General features: G+C 43.7%; 1 protein-coding gene across 9 annotated transcripts in view; it reads right to left on the minus strand.

The window, feature by feature from the left end:
- The window catches only part of LOC116941575 (protein 4.1-like), a 71,721-nt gene that overhangs the window by 12,149 nt on the left and 37,541 nt on the right, over positions 1-22,031 (minus strand). For 4 of the 9 annotated variants that reach the window (XM_032952758.2, XM_032952763.2, XM_032952756.2 and 1 more), the window contains exons 3-13: positions 21,719-21,877; positions 18,929-19,033; positions 16,095-16,164; positions 13,566-13,641; positions 12,976-13,194; positions 12,462-12,549; positions 9,738-9,890; positions 7,383-7,480; positions 6,359-6,537; positions 5,613-5,950; positions 3,139-3,204 (exon numbers count right to left, since the gene is read on the minus strand). In XM_032952758.2, coding sequence (XP_032808649.1) covers positions 3,139-3,204; positions 5,613-5,950; positions 6,359-6,537; positions 7,383-7,480; positions 9,738-9,890; positions 12,462-12,549; positions 12,976-13,194; positions 13,566-13,641; positions 16,095-16,164; positions 18,929-19,033; positions 21,719-21,877 — 1,551 coding nt within the window. The remainder of the gene's footprint in view (positions 1-3,138; positions 3,205-5,612; positions 5,951-6,358; positions 6,538-7,382; positions 7,481-9,737; positions 9,891-12,461; positions 12,550-12,975; positions 13,195-13,565; positions 13,642-16,094; positions 16,165-18,928; positions 19,034-21,718; positions 21,878-22,031) is intronic. The other 5 variants (XM_032952764.2, XM_032952762.2, XM_032952761.2 and 2 more) reach the window with 4 other exon arrangements.

Consider the following 22,031-nt stretch of genomic DNA (forward strand, 5'->3'; position numbering starts at 1 on the left):
ACCAGGCGAAGTAGTTAACATCGCCACCGTGGCACCACCTTACACTCTTAATGCTATTTGTTCAACACGCTAAGCACACCATTCATATTCAACAAAATCAACATCACCGCAAGTTCAACGACAGCAGAGTTAATAAGCACAGCCGCTCTGGATATGTGAAATGTTTCTGTTAGGAAATGATCGAATGACCCGATGAAGCATTTTATGTAAAAAAAATCTAAATAGCAAATTAGTTGCTTAAGCTTGTTACGTCAACACAGAGCAGCATAGCATAGCTTTAATGACTTGTAACATGGCAACTACCTGCAGGGTCTTTCAAAAATCAAATAACCAAATGTAACCTTTTAATAACTAACTGTTTTACACCTTCATGGTGTGCACTTGCATGCCTAACAATTCAATGCACGGTTGCGATGTTGTCATAATTCCACTGAAGATGTTGTTTATTTATTCATGTTGTGGTGAATGTGGCAACCTTTAAAACTATTTTGAGCATCTGAAAATAAATGTTGAGAGGGATACAACTGGAAACTTCACACCATGTATACAAATAGAAAAACATCGATATTTCCAAATGCGATTTTTTTCCACATGCAAATGTATGCACGTGTCGCAAGGTTAAGTATCAATAGTAATCAATCACGTATGCCTTTTGGCGTCCTCTGGCCTAACACCGTTTGAGACTAGGCTAAAAAAAAAAGCTGTCTCTGGTATGGACCAATCAGTTTCAAGGACAATGCCAATACATTATCAGAGTATGTTTTTTGTTTGCATTCTGATCACAACCATTGCAGTTAATGCAGACATGATTCCTTGTAAAAGGTGTCAGTTTGGTGTTTTAACATCTCACCACCTGTTTTGTTCCCAGAAAAAAGGGGAAAACCTATTCTCATATTTTGGTACTGGCAAAGGAGGCCCCGTGAAGTAATCAATCCTTATACCCATATAATCTATACATGAAGTTTACACGTTACTGCCAAATTTTGTTAACAGCCTTTGGATAATAATAACTTCCCATCCTGCAAACTCAGGAAAGAATACTAATTTGATTTACAACTCACGTTACTGATATTAACTGGGATGCAATGGAATCAAGATTTCTGTTCGGTGTTGGGCTTCATAAAACATACGTTCACTTCACAGAAGACTGACATACGATCCATAATGTCCACAAGAGTATTCCGATCTTTGGTGCGATGTCCTGTTGAAGAGCCTCATGTCACAGTGCCCTCCAGCACTCGACTGGGTCACTAGGATTCGTCACTAATAAACAATTCCAGGAGGGACACTGATAAGTGCCAACATAATTGACCCCCAAGCCAGAATTACGTGTGTCTGACGTACAGCAGAACATCAGGCTTGATGAAGCACTTACAGGCATTTATATTCGTAACAAGTCAGCTAAATTTAGAAAGACCCTGTGATTAGAATAAATACCAATGCGGACTCAGATTTTAAAAAATGGGGGGGGGGGGAAGCTGTACAGGAAAAGCACAACGGCAAAGCGTCTCAATAAGTGAAGAGGTGGTTGCCTTTTTAGCGCATTTATATTGCTTAAGATTAATTGATTTAATTAAGATGTAGGCCTTTGTATAATTAGTTATCTAAATAAGTGTGCACTGCGGTGCTTAACAAAATATATTTTCTGCAAAGACTTTACCCGTTTTAACTATTCAGTGGAAAATACTGCGCTTTTTTTTTTACACACACAATGGGTAAATCGTTACCGGATGGTATATGTTAGAGACACTTGACTATCATTGCTAACATCACCGTCAGCTAATTGGCGTACGTGTTTACTGGCTTATAATAATGATAATTCACTGCTGCATTTGCTAATATGAGTAGGAGGGTATTCACAGCACCGTAATATGCATGTAAGCAGCATTGCATCCAAACGTGCTCCTTCGATGCATATTTATCCCCATTCCCGTCATGCTGACTTGGGCAAAGGGGCTCTGTACAATCATTACCAATGATGCACAGCAATGCGGTTACCATTACCACTATCGTTACCACCTGCAGGTGTACACTGGAACAGGTGGAATGGCCCATTTGTTGAAGGCCACAGGGCAATAGCTTTTAACGCTGGGGAACCTTTCATGTGGAAGCTTGCTGACAACACCACTTAATTATTTTAAAAAAAGGCCCACTTAACAGGCATTGCTCGCCTAGCTTGGGCTACGACTCACTTTCATACAGAGCCACGCCATCAGACAACCACAAAACCACCGAACCACTCCACACGGCAACGGGTTAAAAAAGCAGTGGCTCCCAACCTTACGCTTGTACACATGTAAGCATAGTAATAGCAAACTGACCAGACCCAAGAACTGTTGGATTCGTTGCCAACAAAGACTCCACTAAGTGAGGGAGGTTATGCCAATCAAGCGGTGTGTCATTGTGTACACGAGTACGATGGCGTGCGCTTTTACAAGTGCGGAATTTCAAACATTAGCGCTGTGATCGCTGTAAGTGCAGGGCTGCATAGACACAGACGTGCACGCTACGTTAACGTCCGAGGGCAGCGCAAAATAAAGAAACGTAATTGCGAGCGAGTGCGCTCTTAGGCACTCAGGATAGGCGTCTTAAAATCGTGCCAACGTGAAGCCGCGTGGCAATGTCAAAACGTCCAGGATGAAGTCGGTTATGTGCGAACAATTGACCGCTTGTGTGGACACAGTAAGGGCACTGCAAGTGAGTGCGTGTGTTCGTGTGCGAGCACTGCTGGTCCTGTGGGGAACGGTGGCATGGCGGTTACCGCGCTGCACTCCGAACCCGGCGACGCAAGTTCGATTCCCGCTCGCGGCCAACATCGGTGACGAATATCTGAACCGGTTCTGGGCCTCCCGCAGGTCGACTCAGCCTTTAATGAGTACCTGGTGCAGTGTGTAAACATTGCCACTAGGGAGACAAAGGACATCCAGAAGTGGTGCTGGCCACCCACCCCCTCGTGTGCAGTGTCATAGGTGCACGCTAACAGCACTTGCTTCAATCGTCTGTTAAGGCGACACGGGGGGGGGGGGGGGGGTGCCTTGGAGGGTCCTCAGGCAACAGGTTGGGACCCACAGGGTTAGAGTGTTAGGGCAGCATGCAGATACACTAGGAGAGCGTCGGCACAAGGTGCTGCGTACAGACCTCCAGCATGAGCCTGCTATGCCTAACAAACACATTTTCACCTGCCACTCTTCTGCTGGGATGGTTCTGGGATGAGACACAGTTCATGCCAATAAAATAACCGCCACTGCTTTGAAAGATCAGATGCAAACCTAGGCTGTGTGTCACGGGCTGGCCAACGGGAGCGTGAATCCTCGTTCATAAGAACAAAAGACTTTAAAGGTCAGGCAGGAGTGCAAGTTACATGACTGTGGAAATACTGCACTGAAAACGCAAAAGCGTGGAGCTGCAGTTTGTCATCAGAGGGGTCCCGGTCTTGACTTTAAAGTATTTTTCCTCCTTAACAAAAATTCAAACTCGTGCTGAAAGTGCATGCATGGCACACAGCCTAGGTACATTGTCTACAAGATAAGAGCCAATTGTTTTTTAGGATTACGTATTTGCCAAATTTCATCAGTCAAACACTTACATAGCAACCGAGTCTCAAGATAAAGTTTCAGGAGAAACCATCGACACAAGCTAATAAGAAACAGCTCCAGAAACCAACAGCACACGGCTCTTCCTCCAGTGCCTCAATCAACATGATCTCGCCTTGCATGATCTGGAGATCAACATCTAAAACTGTACACCTCCACTTTTGCATGATGCTACTTGCTGTCAACTCAGAACTGGGTAAAACAATTAAGGATGTTGTTATTATGGGCACTTGTCATTTTATCAGGGGCATTGCTAAACAGCAATATACATGGCTCACGTGACCATGCAGTTTTAGGCATCACCAAACTGTGATTGTGCAATTTCCCTGCAGTATTGCACAACTGCAAACTCAGTGTAATGGTGCCGGTTGGTTATGACCGTGCTGGTGATGGTGTTGGTAGTGTTTGTATGCGTGCGCCTTTTCCATAAATTAACAATAGTTGTGCCACCGGTGGTGACGTTGTTGATTGTGTTAATGGCGGTGGTGTTCTTTTATTGAGGGCGGTGGTTGTGGTTGGGAAATGGTGATGGACTGCACTGCCATGTGTCATGCTAGCTGGACATACTGCCGATTGCAGTGTGGCCCAAGGTGGTCATGAAAGTCGATGCCCATGAGCACGAGGTTTGTTTTTGCCCCCCCCCCCCCATGCTAAAGTTTTAACTCTGCGATCTGAGGCACAGGCTCAGTAACCTGACACAGGCATCAGTGCTCCAAATCCACCCCGGCCACTTAAAACATTTCTGAAGGATAACAATCTGCAAATAAATATGGAGCGTAAACAGACGAGCAAACCGCATTATAAAAGGTCCCAGGGCCACACCAAAGAATTAAAAGTAATCGCGAGTGTGTGCAGCATTCTTAGGGCTCGTTTCAGCTTGGCATCTAATCCTGCCAAACAAATGCACTGCAGAAGTGGAGAAAATGTCAGAACTTAAAAGCTAAAGTCAATCAAACTATTATTCTGCTCAAACACAACACAGTAATTATCAATTCCTTCGCTTTTAAATCCCCATCAGCTACAGTCCATTGACGTTGTTGAAAATGACATGAGAGAGCAACCGCATCTCAAGACCATCACCACGTGAGCAATTCATTATTCAATGGTGTGGCTCCCACTTTAAAGTGTGACTCTGCTAAGTATTTGGGATTTACACCAATGAGAACTGTCATTTTCGGCTCACTCTAGCGACCATTAAAAGAGGCCAGGCAGAATATTACTCTACTTGGCAATTATCATTAGGCGAGTTTAGTCATTAAGTCTTTCTGTTGGTTTTAGACCATACAGTGTATCTCTTCGTGTAAAGATGGTCGCAGGCTAACCAAATATGCATTGTAACTGCCAATGAAGGACGCTTGAGTTGTGAATAAACTACCGGCGATCAACATTGGAGCAGTCCATCATTACCATTAGGTTGGACGGGAGACATGATGATGGATATTATCATTTAAAGAAAACAAATCATTATTTATTTAGTTTCGAGTCTATCACAGCCAAGCAGTAATAGTCGACATTTCTAACTAGGTTAGAACCCGCTAATGAGGCTAGGATTCAAATTGTTTTTTTTTTACAGGGTGATATGAATCTTGTCATAACATAAATTATATATATTTTAAAAGACAATGCGTCTACCCTGTTCACACAATTTCGGAGTGATATTTGTCATATGTACAGCCTTGAGGCATTTGGTGGAAATTCCACATTCCTATGGCCCCACAAGGTTATCCTCGAACATAACACTCGGCAAAAATGTATAGAATAAAGCAGAAAAAAATAAGTGATGACAAGATGTGGTGACATCGACATAATTCGCCATAATGACCTCTTGACTTTGCTTACTATTAAGACATTTCATCATTATTACAGAAGAGCACAATCATGACAACTACAATATTGCAATCAACAGAGCGTAAAAATCACTCTCGAACAATAAGTAAAAATCACAACACAAAGAGCAAATGCAGCAGGGCGGACGGTGTGTCATGCATGGTTGGAGCAACCCAGTAGCTTTCCACACACCTCTCTCCCCGTGGGGGGCGTCTGGCTGCTGCCGGCTCTCTCCCCCTCCCCCTCCGTGCTCGTCTGGTCGTTGGGCGTGGTTCCATCCTCGGGCGTTGCCATAGCCACCGAGCCGCCCCCCTTGCTGCTGCCGCTGGGAACCTTAGCGGCCCTCGCTCCGTCGTCACCTTGCCGCCGCTGTTTGTCGACGGCGGAGCGGGGGGCCTCGTGGGGTTCCGCGGAGGCCTTGGGGAGGGCCTCCACCTTCGCGGCACCGTTGGAGCCTACGGAGGGCGGCTGCAGATCGCGAGCGGCCGCGCCGTCCAGCGACACCTTTTCGTGGTCGCTCACCATGGGCGCTGTGGAAACACGACCATCGGCACAGTGACGCCTCTTGATAATCGCGCTCTTTCTTCCGTTCGTTTGTCACCGCATGCGACTCTCGCACGCTAGGTGGCGCCAGTGGGATGGTTGACAAGATAAAGCGATAAACAACAAAAACTATTTCAAGCAGCTGCATCAAAATAAACACACACGTTCTTTTCATTTCCCAACTTCCCATAAAAAACATTTCCAGGTCGCTAGCTGACTTGAGGTGGCACGTAATTAGCAGCTTTCATTCAGCAGCGGATAGAAAACGGCGACGATGAAGATGACGAATGCCAGTCGAGTGGCGGACGCGAGGGAAAGGAGAGCCTTCCCCGCGCACCTCCGATTAGCACGGTTGGCTACGTACGATGCGAAAGAAGTTCAACATGCATACGTACCGCGGTCCAGGCTGCGCGTGCTCGTCTTTCGCTTGCTCGACGAGCGCTGGAACGCGGGCGCGGGGCGGTCAATGGCGGCGCTCATCTGCCGCGTCTCGGCCTGCGTGCGGCCGCTGTAGCGGAAGCGCGAGCCCAGCGTGAAGATGCGCGACTTGGGCTGGGGGTCGGCCGACACCAACCTGCCCGGGGGCACGACGCACAGCAACAGCAGCAGTAGGGGCACCGATCAGACACGTTGGCAGCAGTAGAGGCACCGATCAGACACGTTGGCAGCAGTAGGGGCACCGATCAGACACGTTGGCAGCAGCAGGGGCACCGATCAGACACGTTGGCAGGCGCTGTCCAACACGACCCGTGAGAGTAACCGCTGGCGATCCATCTCAACACAAGCTACGCCGGTGATTGCTTACTACACCCCCTCCCCCCCCCTGCGCTGTGTCTAAACCACTGACCATGTTAGGACTCCACCGTTGCTCTTCAATGCATTGTCATGATTCTGGGGGCTAAAATTCTTTTTTTTATATATATATACATTATTTTTCTTCTTGATCGTAACGTTTTGCTTGCGCCTGTTTGCATTTGTGTCCCATTTGCTCCCTATTTTCATTGGGGTCATTCAAATAAGTACCACAAATTAATTGGCGAAACTGCGTTGCCAGTAATGAACAAGCATAAACAACAAACCCACGTTTGTCAAGAACACTGCCTTTCTTAGGAACACTGATAAATCGGCAAAATATTACATCTTCTTTGGTTCTTTCGGTAAAGTCACGTGACTTTACCGAAAGAACCAAAGAAGATGAATCATTGCAGTCACGAAAGCTTTAAATCGAAAAATAATACATGTTATATTTTTGCCAATTATATAGTTTTACTTTCAAGACAGTGGTGTTGACAAATGTGTTTTTTTGTAAAAACCCCAATTGGGCAGTTGCCTAGTTAAGCAATGCAAAATGTATTGAAACAATTGGTTTACCACTAAATTAGCTGCTCCCTGACGCAATACTTTGGTGTTCCTTCTTACCGGAAGAAAGCGTGGTGCTCAATGCAGGTCTTCCACAACCGTTTGGCAGCTCTGTGCGTTGGGAGTTTAAATCCGATGGTGCTCTCAAACTGTTCAAACTGAATGACAAACGGCACCAATCAATTCAAGTGTTAAGGCGATGTGTCAGCAGCGTGGTACAGGCACAAATACACTCAGCAACTTCATCGTTGAGCAACGTAAATCTCTACACCTGCCCTTTCTGCTCTAAAGATCTGTCACTTCCCAAAATTTAAAGTATGTTTAACTTATTTCACGCTGTACGCAGCCAATCGTGCTAAATCGGAGGTGCAGGGGAAGGACAAACAAACTAAAAACAAAAAGCAGATCTTAAGAAATTCGTTTGCAATCTAGATTTAAATATTTTTTTCAATCATTCATCTCACATCGCACACGTGTCACGGGGACTGTTCACATCGGCTTCATCACTACACTTTAATGAAAGATGTAATCTAATTAAGACTTAAATTACATTGAAAAATACTTTAGTAAAGTGCCTTGTGCATCAGTTCGGCAAAGTAAAATTTTACGGAATATTCTTATTTATCTGAACGACGGGTCACGTGCAGTGTATATTTTTTGTTAAACTGCGTGAAACACGTACACTTACACATTGAAGGAGTACATCATGTAAATTCAACAAATATGTCAACATTGATGTAAAGGAGTAGGGTGACATATGGTGAAAAAACGAATATACTTAAGTATTGCAATATTAAACACTATCCATAGTATACTTGCCGTGTATAACATTTGCAACCCAATGTACGAATGTAATGCCAAAGCGTTTGTGAACGTACAAACAAAATGTGTACGTTGAGTCCATTGGCAAAACCACGACTGGAAGAAGGCCTCCCCACCCACCCCACGCAGTGTCTGTCATGGGGGTTGTTTGGCCATACTTCATCGGGCTGGTCAGCGCCCGTGCGTAAAAGTGAGGCAGCCAGGACATGTTTGGATATTACTGGCTACTGATGTTAGCCAGGCAGGTTACTCGTGCAGTGTGCTAATTACTATGCCACTACTCAGCCCTCGAGAAAAAAAAAATATATAACGTAATTGAAAAATAAACTTAATCGCAGAGAAATCTGTTACATCTGAAAGAGCTATATAAGCCCCCCCCCGTCCCCCCTGGCTGCATTTGAATTTTGCATCGATTATGGCCGTTGGGATTTAGACTTAATACAGTGAGGGAAAAAAGTATTTGATCCCCTGCTGATTTTTTTACGTTTGCCCACTGACAAAGAAATTATCAGTCTATAATTTTAATGGTAGGTTTATTTGAACAGTGAGAGAAAATAAAAATCCAGAAAAACGCATGTCAAAAATGTTATAAATTGATTGGCATTTTAATGAGGGAAATAAGTATTTGATCCCCTCTGCAAAACATGACTTAGTACTTGGTGGCAGAACCCTTGTTGGCAATCACAGAGGTCAGACGTTTTTTGTAGTTGGCAACCAGGTTTGCACACATCTCAGGAGGGATTTTGTCCCACTCCTCTTTGCAGATCTTCTCCAAGTCATTAAGGTTTCGAGGCTGACGTTTGGCAATTCGAACCTTCAGCTCCCTCCACAGATTTTCTATGGGATTAAGGTCTCGAGACTGGCTAGGCCACTCCAGGACCTTAATGTGCTTCTTCTTGAGCCACTCCTTTGTTGCCTTGGCCATGTGTTTTGGGTCATTGTCATGCTGGAAAACCCATCCACGACCCATTTTCAATGCCCTGGCTGAGGGAAGGAGGTTCTCACCCAAGATTTGACGGTACATGGCCCCGTCCATCATCCCTTTGATGCGGTGAAGCTGTCCTGTCCCCTTAGCAGAAAAACACCCCCAAAGCATAATGTTTCCACCTCCATGTTTGACGGTGGGGATGGTGTTCTTGGGGTCATAGGCAGCATTCCTCCTCCAAACACGGCGAGTTGAGTTGATGCCAAAGAGCTCCATTTTGGTCTCATCTGACCACAACACTTTAACCAACGGCAAGAACAAATGTCCTTCAAAAGTTCTTGCCGTTGGTTTTCACACCTGATGATGACTGCTTGTGTTGCAGTCGAAACGTCGTGAGAATTTTATTGTTTTATATATATTTTATAATTTTATTGTTTCCCCTTCAACGTGACTTTACCGAAAGAACCGAGAATATGAATCACTGCAGTCACGAAAGCTTTAAATCAAATATTAACATGGATTTACGCAACAGCAGCAATAAAAATAGAGCCGCAGCGGCTACACCCTTAATTACATTTTCTTTTGGCTTATATCGCGTAAATATCAGTGTCGTTAACCCACCACAACTACCCGACACAGCCAATTATTCTGAATGATATTGGTCGCACCTCGCCCGGCCGGATCTTGATGTAGAAGTTGGTGCGTTTGTATGAGATCTTGAGGATCTTGGGCCAGGCAAAGCGGTTTATGCGCAGGCGGTCCCGGTAGATGAGCAGCCCGTTGGCGCAAACGCCCAGCATGATGTCCAAGCCCTCCGAGTCCTGTCGCACACGGTGGTAAATGCAGGCACCTGGTCGTTAATTATGCGTTGCAGACTCCGCATTTAGGGCAGAAAAATGGAAAATTAAATCACATGTCATTATAATCCTAATAAGCGACATCATCAACAGCATCACCGTCATTGGCAGTATTATTTATAGGTTAGATGACATGATTTTGATTTAAAGCTTTCGTGACTGCAGAAATTCATATTCCTAGTTTTTTCGGTAAAGTCACGTTGAAGGGAAACAACAAAATAATAAAATATATATAAAACAATAAAAAAATTCTCACGACGTTTCGACCATAACTCAAACGGTCATCTTCAGGTGTGTTGGTTTGCATAATTTATGCAAACAGTTGCCTGTACATATTGCTATGCAAACCAACACACCTGAAGATGACCGTTTGAGTTATGGTCGAAACGTCGTGAGAATTTTTTATTGTTTTATATATATTTTATTATTTTGTTGTTTCCCTTCAACGTGACTTTACCGAAAAAACTAAGAATATAGATGACATGATCACAACCTGGTGGGAACTCAAAAGTGGCTGTTCCAAGGATAAAATATTAAAGGCCTTCGTTCAAAGTGGTTGTGCAGAAGGGCCATTGCCCAAAAACAGTTGCCTGTACATATTGCTATCCACTGCCTGAAACGCGAGCCACTCATGCTGTGGTTGACGAGCACTCATTTAGCTCAAAGTTCCAACAAATGCAAAACCACCAGCTACTGAAGAACTGCTTTGTAGTCCTCTCCCTTGGTGGAATTGGTGGCTGTGCATAAATTATTACGGCTGTGTGCTATTATGCACACGCAGTGCTTGTTGTCGTGTTGGTGAATGTTTCTGTTGCGATGGGCTCGCTCGCAGTTTACGGATTTGAATTTGTTTATTTCAGCAGTGGGAAATGAGAAAAGCTGATGAAGTTAATAACGCCGGATAACAATCACTGCTTTTCTTAACAAACACCGAGTTGGGACTATTCGCATAATTGGACTCAAACTAATTACACTATTGAAAGGCGTATGTCTATAATAATACACGTTAATTCCCTACAAATGTATTTGTGTTTACTGTACAAGCCAAACAAAACTCGATAAGGATGGCATGGGAAAACAAAGCACCCTGCACCCGACTTCCTCCTCTGGGCTCGCTTAATTACCACAATGCTCAATGATGCAGAGCCACTGAACACATTGCTCATGCAATTTACAACCATCATTAAATATCCCGCAGGCTTAGGGTTTTGTTTTGCTTTCATTAACGACACCCTGTCTTGTTAATGCACAACCCACTCCATTCTCATGGAAATGCATGTAAACATCTTTCACAATTAATGCCTAATGCATTCCAAGGCAATCAATCAGCCAACAAAGACTTCATTAAAAAAAGCATTCTGCAAAAGGGGATAAAAAAACTATTCCCAGCTTCTCCACGTGACAACGATATTGTGAGTAAAACAGCTGTACGAAGCCAGCTTTAGACATACTAAAACTCCCCGAGCCAAATATAGCTTCCAGGGGATTGACTGTGGCTGCAACAATTGTTTTGTTTTACACAAATGACTAATCTAGTAGAGTTATTGTCTGATCAATTAAAATATATATATACATACTTAATTGGTCTCATTGGGAGGGGGTTTTGATGTCATAATCAGTAAGCAAGCATATCTAGTGAACATAACTTGACAGGTCACCAACATTCCTGGGCAGAACAAGATCATTTGACCTATGCAATACATAGATAATCATCGCCATAGTCTACTGAACGGATCTTGCGGAATGCAGGAGCCACAGCGGATGATGGACAAGCCCAGCAGGCAGCAGCTTCACATGTCAATGCTGACAAACCAACACTGTCACGTTACAACGTGTTGGGCAATTCATTTGTTGGTGATGTGAAACTTGGGGCATGCCCGTAACCCAATGCCTTCATTCTCTTGAGTCAAACATCCATTTTATTGAGTAAAACCAGTTGCTAAGCTCCGACAGAAATTATCCAATCAAGCAACTGGTTACCAACACACACCTGGCACTGGGATGCATTTGAGTTGTGGCGTGCATGGCTAGTTTGCGGTGCTATTGCTGACCATATTGCATTGTTAAATTGAGGACTCATTGAAGAACCATACTCTTGACTCACAACCGTGCAGTATTTAACAAGTAAATGTTCTCGATTTACACAAGTGCCGATCAGATGGAGTACAATAACCATTGTCTATGAAATGCCTACGAAATTACATATGTATGAATTTAACTTCTTAGTTTAGTGGTGGGTAATTTCTAAATTTGGCATTTGAAACAGGAAGCCAACACAAAGTAGCCTACTATAAAAAAAAAATATCACGAGTTCTTGAGTGTTCCGCATTTGGTGTTAAATCTCTGTTGATTTTTACTGACGAGCCTTTAAAAAACATTTCAATGCTCTCACCCAAGGTGAACTTAGCAAGATGGCCATCTGATGGCTTCATTGGCAACAACATCCGATGTATATGCAGCACAAAGGGATCATGACAACAATAAGCAGGGACACCATTCCCAATGAAGCAGAATTTACAGTAGCTGCTCACTCACCCGGGCATGGTGCAGGTCCACCCCGTACATAGACAGCTTCTTAGCATTCTCCAGAAAGTGCAGGTCAGCTTCTGCAGGAGTCATATTCCTGTGACACACAGCAGAGGGGAATATCAGATGATGGCGGTGACATTAGAGATGGCGATGACTTATGGAGCTCTTCATACACCAGTGGATTGATCATGGCTGATGATAACAGATTGCAAAGGTAGGGACCGTGTTGACAGTTGTACACTTTATGGCAATAAGCCTAGGTTAATAAATTTCCGAAATGGCCAAAACACAAAAAACCTCGACGATTTGGTGCATAGTGATCGTAGCGGAGATGTTGGCACACCGGTACCGTTGTTACCACACTCCTGCGTCTATCTACTTCTGCAACGACCACAACTGCTGCTGCTGCCCCTACTGCCGATACGGCCGATGCCGCTTCTGCTGCCAACTCGGCCGTTCATGCCACTGCCACCAGAGCTTCTGCTACGGCAGCGGGCATGTAGACGGGCCGGCAACACACCTGTGCGTCTTGTGCAGCTCCACGACCTTGTCCTCCAGCTCGGGCGTCTGGTTGGGCGCGAAGCGGAACTCAGAAGCGTAGCCGGGGCCGTGCTCGTCTGGCTCGTGGTCGCCCAGCTCCGCCTGCAGCGCGTACGAGCCCAGCACGGCGTGTGTGACGAACGAGCAGGGCAGCCGCCCGCTCGCCACGTCCTCGCGCAACTGCAGGCAAATATAGTACCTGGGGGGAGGAGGGGGCGGGCGGGCGACATTTCACAGGCTAAATACACGTCGAACGCGCCTGTGGGAACAGAGGCATATCGTCGTTGGCTGGCATGGACCCTGATGAAAGGAAATAAATGGAGAACCCCTGCCTCATATGCCCGTCCCCACCACTCTTCCGTGCCCTAGCCCCTCTGACCCGTGGGCCCCAGTGCATTTACACCGCCTGCATACCAGATAGCTATGTCAAAGCAGAGGCATAGGAACACATTTGTGAGCCTTACAATCATTTTGCTTACAATTCAGAGTAGAGACTTACAAATGTTCATCTTTCGTGACTGGTTCCCATTCATCCACTGCGGTGGCATTTCACTCGGCATGTGAGCTTACCTGGTGATATCCTCAGTCAGCTGCGCAGGGTCTGGAGGGTAGAACTTGGTGTTGAAGATGAACGTCCAGGCTCCTGCTGTGATGCAAAGCATCAGAGTCACAACCGTAACCGACTGTATGTCAAACTATCATTCATTGACAATTCCGATATGGTGCTAAAAGCACCAACACAGTGAAAAGCAAACAAATTAACGGTGGTTGGGCTCAGCACCAAGGGTGGATTATGGTTCGGGATAGTGCTCAAGGTGCTAGTGCCCTGGCCCCTTCTACAGTATGCATACTTGGCCAAGCAAAACCAGACAGCATCTTCGTCTGCGGTGCTCGCAGCTCTCGGTCCTCCATCCAGCGAAGTCATAGGGCAAATATGCACCATTGTCTGCACCTGTCCACATTTAAAGTTTGAGCCATCTAGGCACCGATTGGCTCGTTTGGTTATGGCAAGGCAAAGGGTGAGTGGTGGGCATCTGTGCTCAGAGCGGTCTCGCTATTGTTGTTCGGATGACTAAACTAAAAATCTGGTGCAGAGCTTACACTAGCGGACCTGACTGGCTCATTCAGTTCGAGTCGGGAGTAAGGTTCTGGGTTGGCTCGCATGGTCAAGGCGAGGAGACACTGCTCATGTAAAAGGTCTGGTAGGCCAAATTGAATTATTTTCTTTGACTTGTCTCATTTGCTCTCGCATAAGTGTGATATTAATGAATTGTGATGTTGGCTGGTTTTGCCATAGGTAGGGCTAGGGTCTGGTCAGCGAGTGATCTCCACACCTAACACCGTGCCGCTCTCACACTGATGCCAAAAACAGGCTTTGAATTTTTTTGAAATCACTTCTCACATTGTGTTTACAGCACATACAGCTCTCAGTCCTATGGGTAAAAATGTTCACCGATGATCACAATAAAACACAGCCAAATGTCTAAGCTTAATTAAAGCAATTAACCAAAATGGACAGCCGTGCTATGTTAGTCGTTTCCCCGAATGACATTTGTTAACACCGTTTTCAGCAATGCAGCAAAAGGTGCTGTGCACAAAACACAAAACTCAATTACCAACAACCTCACCGCGGCTCACGAAACCGCCACAGTAAAAATAAATTCACCTCTCATGAGAGCGTGTTCTTACGCGATTACATTATTGAGAGAAAAAAGAATGCCCGAGTCTGGAGCCTGCAGCTAGAAGAAATGAAACCCCATTTGGGAACAGTGGGAAATGAAAGATAATAATGCATTAACAGGACACGTACAAGCGACATTATTTTAACACGACACGGTGCGAGCGAGTCGAGACGTCTGGTTTGCAAACACTTCATGTCTACATTGTTACGAAAACACATTTACATTGGATATGGAAATTGTTGCCTTTGTAAGAAGCTCATTCCAATTCACACTTCACACGTACGCGAATAATCCACATTTGCCCCATTTTACTCAAATTATGCCGTTTTATAAACATAATGGCAAGCTCCTCAAACACCACCACTGTTTTAGTGTCACGATTCACCACTCGTTAGGAAATTAATTGTCACGATTTAAGGTTGCAATTTAATTAAAAAAAAAAACCTTATTTAAACATTGTTGGGAATGTAGCAGCCTCTAATGGCTGGAGGGGTTACATTAACTCAATCTTACATTAGCGATTAAACGTATGTATCACAAGCTTAGGAACAGATATGAAATCTAATGGATTGATGCCTTGTTGCAATACTATTTTTTTACAACTGAATACTTTTGGTATGGAGTGATAAAATCATGTGGATCACAACATCCAGGGTCATAAGGGATGGTGAAGGCATGGCGAGGCCTGCATGACCTTGACCACCAAGATGCTTTATGCCGACCTGAAGTTTAGAATGATTGGACCAGAAATAGGAGACTTGCTTTGAATTGTAAATTATCCCCTCTCATCTTAAATGAACTTGTTTATGTCCGAGTTGACGTCACAGTCGCCCTGACTAGGAATAAGCCACTACACCTTCCCTACTGCTTACAATATTATTATCAAAACGGCTGTTGCTCATGCACATATTAGCGATTCTATATTTTTTTTTTTACAATAAACACAATGCTTTACCCACTAAGGATAATTAAAAGGGGACAAGCCTTAATATGTAATGTTCCTAACTAAAGTGGCAAATAACAATGAAGAAACACTATCATTAACCCGAATTCATTTCGTAATTAGACAACTGCAGCAGTGAAGACATTTTATAAAGTGGCTGTACAAGGCTGAAGCAATTACATTAATGTAGGGTCTCAAGACCATTTCATTGTTAAAATGTTCAGTTAATCGAAGTTCAAAGGCGTTTGGTTGCTTACAATTCCACCCATCTGCCTGGTAATATTCCCACGTCAATTACCTATTTATTTACAGGCGATATAGCGGTGCAAAAAAGCTGTACTTGTTCGGCACACCGAGATGTGGGTATTGTAGACATTCTGGCATTTTTGGACGATTACACGCTAGTGTGGCTGAAATAAGTTAATGAGTTCATTCTCTCGCAAGCAAAAATGTGCGTCCATATTATCCACTTACCTCGCACCTGCCTTTTAATCTCCTTGTTTGGATCCAGCCAATTCTGAAATATCACAAGACAGGGTTCCTCCTAATGAGTTACAAATGAAACCACAGAAATGTTAGAATCGCGCCAACGATACAAATTAAACAGAGGTCTACAAATTATCCGAGTACAATGTTTTTTTTTTTTTTTACCAGATGAGGCCCACTGCCCTCTATCGTTTTTTAGAAGCGACCTGGCCACAAATGATCGCTCAACGAAGTGGCTTATCATGTGGAAATGTGTAGCAATCAAATACTCTAAACGCACATTGATTCTAAATGTGGAGGGAAAAACCAGAGGACCTGGAGAAAAATCCATGCGACCACGGGGGAGAACATGCAAACTCCAAATATACAGGCGTCAGAGTCGGGATCGAACCCACAACCTCCTGTACACCAGGCGAGGTAGTTAACATCTCCCCCACAATAATTGCGGAATGGTGGTGCTTTGGTTAGCGCACTGCATCATAAACCCATAGCCCAAATTAGATTTTCTGACATACATAGCAGTGACAAGTGATATCTGTACCAAGTATGGGCCTCAGATTTCACAAACCAGCATTGGCTCACGTGAACTTGTCAAAAAAAAGCATTAACCAACATGGCATGGGGACACCTTTATCCAGCAGTGGATTGACAAAGATGTCATGGATCACCTATTTATTTAATAATCTGTCAAAAGCGAGATCACAAACACAATTAAAATGTAACATCGACTGCCAAATCAGATTTGACGATGCTTTATTTTTACTTACTTTTTCAAAAGATCACAACATGCATGCAAGCACTTGCCCAAACATCTTTTAAGGCACAAAATACAAATGCCACGATGGGATATGTTCAACATTACACCATTGCCTAATAAGGGCTATGGAAAAAGCAAGCTTATGGAGCAAATACTGTGCGTGGTACACGTTGAAATTAATCATATAATACAAGCATTTTTTTTTTCCAAAACAATGAGGGTTTTAAATTTCGATTTAAAGCTTCCATGACCGCAGGGATTATTCTTCTTGGTTCTTTCGGTAAAATCATGTAGAATGGAAATAAAATAATACAAATAAAACATAATAAAATAAAATTCTCACGACGTTTCGGCCACAACACAAGTAGACAACGTTTGAGTTCACTCAAGCGCCGTCTTCTGGACAGTCCTGTTTCTTCACCTGAAGAAGGCTACTTGTGTTGTGGCCGAAACGTCGTTAGAATTTTATTTTATCACGTTTCATTTTTTATAATTGTATTTCCATTCTACGTGACTTTATCGAAAGAACCAAGAAAATGAGGGTTTTGTTCATAATCAACAAATATATTTTCCAACCACTCTAGCATATAGAATCCGACATAGGCTGCGAAACTTCAGAAATCAAAATTTTCCAGGAAGTAAAGGAGGAGTTTTTTTTTCAGATTGCAGATGGCCCGAATGCAAACCCGCAGTAAAGTTGTCGCGAAAACCCAACCACGCGGGCGGCGGCTTCCCCCTCCTGCAAGATCGTTATTTCCCCCCCTCCGACACAAACGGAGAGGCTCCGTTTCCTCTTGTGGGTGTGAGCCAAGCAAGGTCACGTGCAGGAACACTGATGGATTTTAATAACAAGTCGTGCTGAACACGAACAGTAAACACAAAGGGTGAACAATAACAGTGAACCCCAGGCCTGTGAAACACCGAGCTCAAGGATGAGGTGCATTAATTGGTCAGCGACACTCATTCCCAGAAGAAGGCTCCGACTTCGAATTGTTAAGCGGCAGCGATTCTACTCGTAGCCAAATGTATACGATTACAAACATCCTGAATACCAATACAGCCAGTCACAGTTCTGTGCAATCTACAGATTCCACAACCAACCACTCATTAAACTGCTAACACAGACATGCGGCGTTAGCGCTACCAGATCTGAAATTACAACCGCCACCACGATTACTGCAATGCTACGCTAAATAGTTCAAATATTGATCAGATAAGTACTGCAGGACCATGGACAAATGCCAGCGGACACAAATACTATGCTAATATTATACGCGCAATACTACAACTACCAATTTGTTACATTACAGGACTGTGAGAGGCTGTTAATGCTCATGGAGACCTTCTGCCAGTAGTGGACTGATCATGGCATTTTATGTTGAGTAAAAAAAAGGTCTCCTTCATAAATAATCTGTAGTCTAATGTAAAAAAAAAATCTATTTGGTTATGCTGCATTGGCAGTGGTGCACAAGCACAAACAACAAAAAACTCACATTCATAAGACTGTGGCCTTAAAAGGAATATATCAAATAGATAACGTTTCAGGCAATGACCATTCTTCATAGCAGCCTAAATGGACTCAGATTGGTTAATAAGTAACATTGATTGAGTATTGATTCTAACTGAAACTATTTTTATTTAAAAACTAAACAATTTTTATTTTACCAAGTAAGGCCCATTGAGCTATATAGCTCTTTTTCAGACGCGACCTGGCCACAAATGATAGCACGACAAAATGGCTTCACGTATGGAAGATTCTAGCAGCCAAACTCTAAAACGCATGTTTTTAAATGTGAAAAAAACGCAAAACCCGGATAAAAATCCACGTGACCATAGGGAGGACATGCAAACTCTAAATACACAGGCATCAGGGTCGGGATCGAATCCACGACCTCCTGTATACCAGGCAAGGTAGTTAACATCTCGGCACCACGGCACCCTTTGATGGACCGACAGCTTTCGAATTACTATGCTTATTACAATTAGTGTAAACATGAATAACAATGGAGGATGGCGAATGAGCGTTAGATAATACACTAATGCAACAATGCCCACTGTCCCGTACCTTCTGCTCTGTATTGTCACGGTAGTTGAGTCCAAAGTAATCCTTCTCCAGCAGGTTGAGGTGCTCACACACAAGGTCAAACAGGACCTGCCCTTTAGCTTGTTTCTGTGGAACCAAATATACCCACATAATCATCAACAACAAACTTACATAATTTCATTCTCATCGTCATATGAAGCTGTCTACAATGTTTAATGGCACGTGGCAAAAATAAAATTCCCATCACTCCTTAAATCATAGCAGTCCCAAAAACACACATGTAAAAACATGGTTATCATGGAAAATATGGTAATTGGCTAAAATAAGAATTGACCTGTTAAATTATAGCCAAGTGGCCACTTACATAAGCAGCTGGCAAAGTAGCTGAACTAAACTATATTTTTTTACCAGGTGAGGCCCAACACTATGCTATACAGACCTATTTCAGAAGTGACCTGGCCACAAATCATAGCTTGATTAAGTGACTCACGCGGAAATTTAGAGCAGCCAAATATGAACTGAAACTAAAGAGCCACAAAAACAACAAAGGTTTATTTACATTTATAATAACGGTTTAGAAAGTTTTGCAAATAAACCTGGAAAGCAGCAAAGCGGCAGGTGCCACAGCACAGCCTGCCTGCCACAGCTTCTAAAGGCACAGTTTGCACTTTAAAACACAAGTGCAATAACTCGTCCATTTTCAACACCCCTTTTGACAATATTTCCCTCCGCACAGAATTGTGATCGAGTTGAGAATTATGGTCGGCGTGGCCAATTTCCATAAAGGGCATCAAAAAAAGGAAGGCCTTTAAATATAAATAAGGCCTCTCCAGCAATTGCAAATTCACAGGGAGCTATGGTTTTGTCCGAGTTATTTTATTAGTTCTTATTTGCCTGCATCGAGTCCCATCTGCAATATGCACAGGGACCAAGATGAGTTTTTCCATATCCAGAAGGAAGGCACTAGTGGCTAAAAAGAGGCTTTACAAGAGCCACTGTAATTGACAATTCATTCGCATTTTTAAATCATTTATTCGCTCAAGACTGGGGAATACAAAGGACAGTATTGTGAGCGATTTCATGGCTTATCAAGGGAGCGTGGGGCTTCACAATACCCAATTCATTTCTTAAACCATGCACTAATCTTGTGGCTTTTCAACATTCGAAAATCAATTTAATTGTACAGCAACCACAACCAATTTATTTTTCCACAGATAAAGATAAATGGAAAGTGGACAATGAACACTACACCCAATTGCTGAAACATGGCTTACAAAAATCAAAACGTTAGTCTGCATGCTTCACAAAAAATACCGTGCCTCAAATATTAACCAGCAGGATAAGACACAAAATCATATTACGAATGTCTACCTCAAACTACATTGTCTATATGCAACATGACGGGCGATGCATTTCTGAATTGTGAGATGGTGTTGTGCGTAAATATTATTTTGAGCTTCATTCTTACAAATTACAATTACAATGTAAGCCCCTCCTCAATGCCATGTTGGTCACTGTGGCTGTTTTGACCATACTTCACCAGGCTTGTCATTGCGGAGTCAGGACCGATGCAGATAAAATTCACCTCAGACGTTAACAAAGTCGGTAAACAAACTCAGTTCGCCTCAATCATAGCATAGTGCGCCACCACGCTGCTTGAAAAACAAATGTATGAAACCATTAAAGACATGCGTGGTCAGCAAAGTGGCCAAACATGCTAAATGGTTCCACTTGAAATGCTGATGCAATGGTTATCAGAACACTAACCTTTTATATCTGTACTGTACCACAGGCTAGAAAGAACCCTATCTTTCCCCGCTGATTTTTTTTCCCCACAAAAATAATGCAGCGAAACAGAACACACACCGGCTGAAGCTAAAGAGAACAAATAACACCCACAGGAAAATCGAAAAGTGCTATCAAATCGCCTTACAGACCAGATTACATTTGACATATGAGAACTCATTACAATGAAAAATCACCAGCTATGAGCTATGGCACGGAGGAACATGTACGACCGGATAAATACAGTGGTACCAACATTAATAATTACAATGATCCTCAATCAACTGCGGTGGGGAACGTTCACCAATGGCTCAGAGCCATCAATAGAGATGATCACCGCCCTATTTAGATTTTTTTTTCAGGAAGACTGCGGCTTTTAATAAAATTCATTTTAAAAAAGACTATTCCAAAAACCAAATAAACCATAGGTTCCTTTTATAATGGAATATACAGGGGTACTCCCCACCCCTGAATTTATCCTGGTATTGAGGACACAATGTATGCCGTAAAATGTTCACCACCGACTCCAAGCCAGGAAAGAACAATGAGCTCTAGCTGCTAACTAAAAACACATGTCAAGCAAAAATCGATTTTCAAGAACTCTCTACCTTATAACGCTCATAGCAATTTGAGAGAAATGTCGCAAGCTGATGTTGAAGTCAGCTATGAACAGTCTGGTGAGGTGCTTTATTGGTCAAAACTTGATCAACACATTGGCACAGACAAATAATAATCTTTGTCAACATGTATGCGGAACTTCTTTCGCAAACTACGTAGCTAACCGTGCTAATCAGAGGTGCGTGGGAAGGACAACAAACAAACATGACGACCTTGGTCGGATGTTGGACGGTTACCGACGAGAATGGTGCCATTAAACTCCTACGCGGCAAAAACCCCAAAAACGGCTCGCAAATCGCTCGAGCGGCTAGACGCCGCTCACGACCCAACACCTGACCCACTGTTGACATTCACAGCGATGAGCCACGCGAAGGGCCAGGGGATGACGCCGCTGTCGCAAAGCCTTACGTCGACGTCGCACGGGAACACGGATCCGTCAAGCAGGCTGACAGAGCAGGGCACCGTGCACTGCCTGCGCGAGCCGCGTGCCGGGGACTTGCCGCCCTTGCTCGGGGTGCTCTTGGCCGATCCCTGGTCTCCCTTCGACAGCCTCTCCCCGTCCAGCACCTGCACAGAGCCAACGATGAGAAGGGGCTTCTCAGCGCTCGCGCTCTCTCTCTCGCTCTCTCTCTCTCTCGCACAACCGGCGCCATCGCTGACAGATGCGGAAGACACCGTGCTTTGATTTCCAATCATTTGTAAACAAAACGAAGCGTGTATT

Source organism: Petromyzon marinus, chromosome 12 (genome assembly GCF_048934315.1).
Source record: "Petromyzon marinus isolate PM22_M1 ecotype Great Lakes invasive population chromosome 12, UKy_Petmar_22M1.pri1.0, whole genome shotgun sequence".
Classification (NCBI taxonomy): domain Eukaryota; kingdom Metazoa; phylum Chordata; class Hyperoartia; order Petromyzontiformes; family Petromyzontidae; genus Petromyzon; species Petromyzon marinus.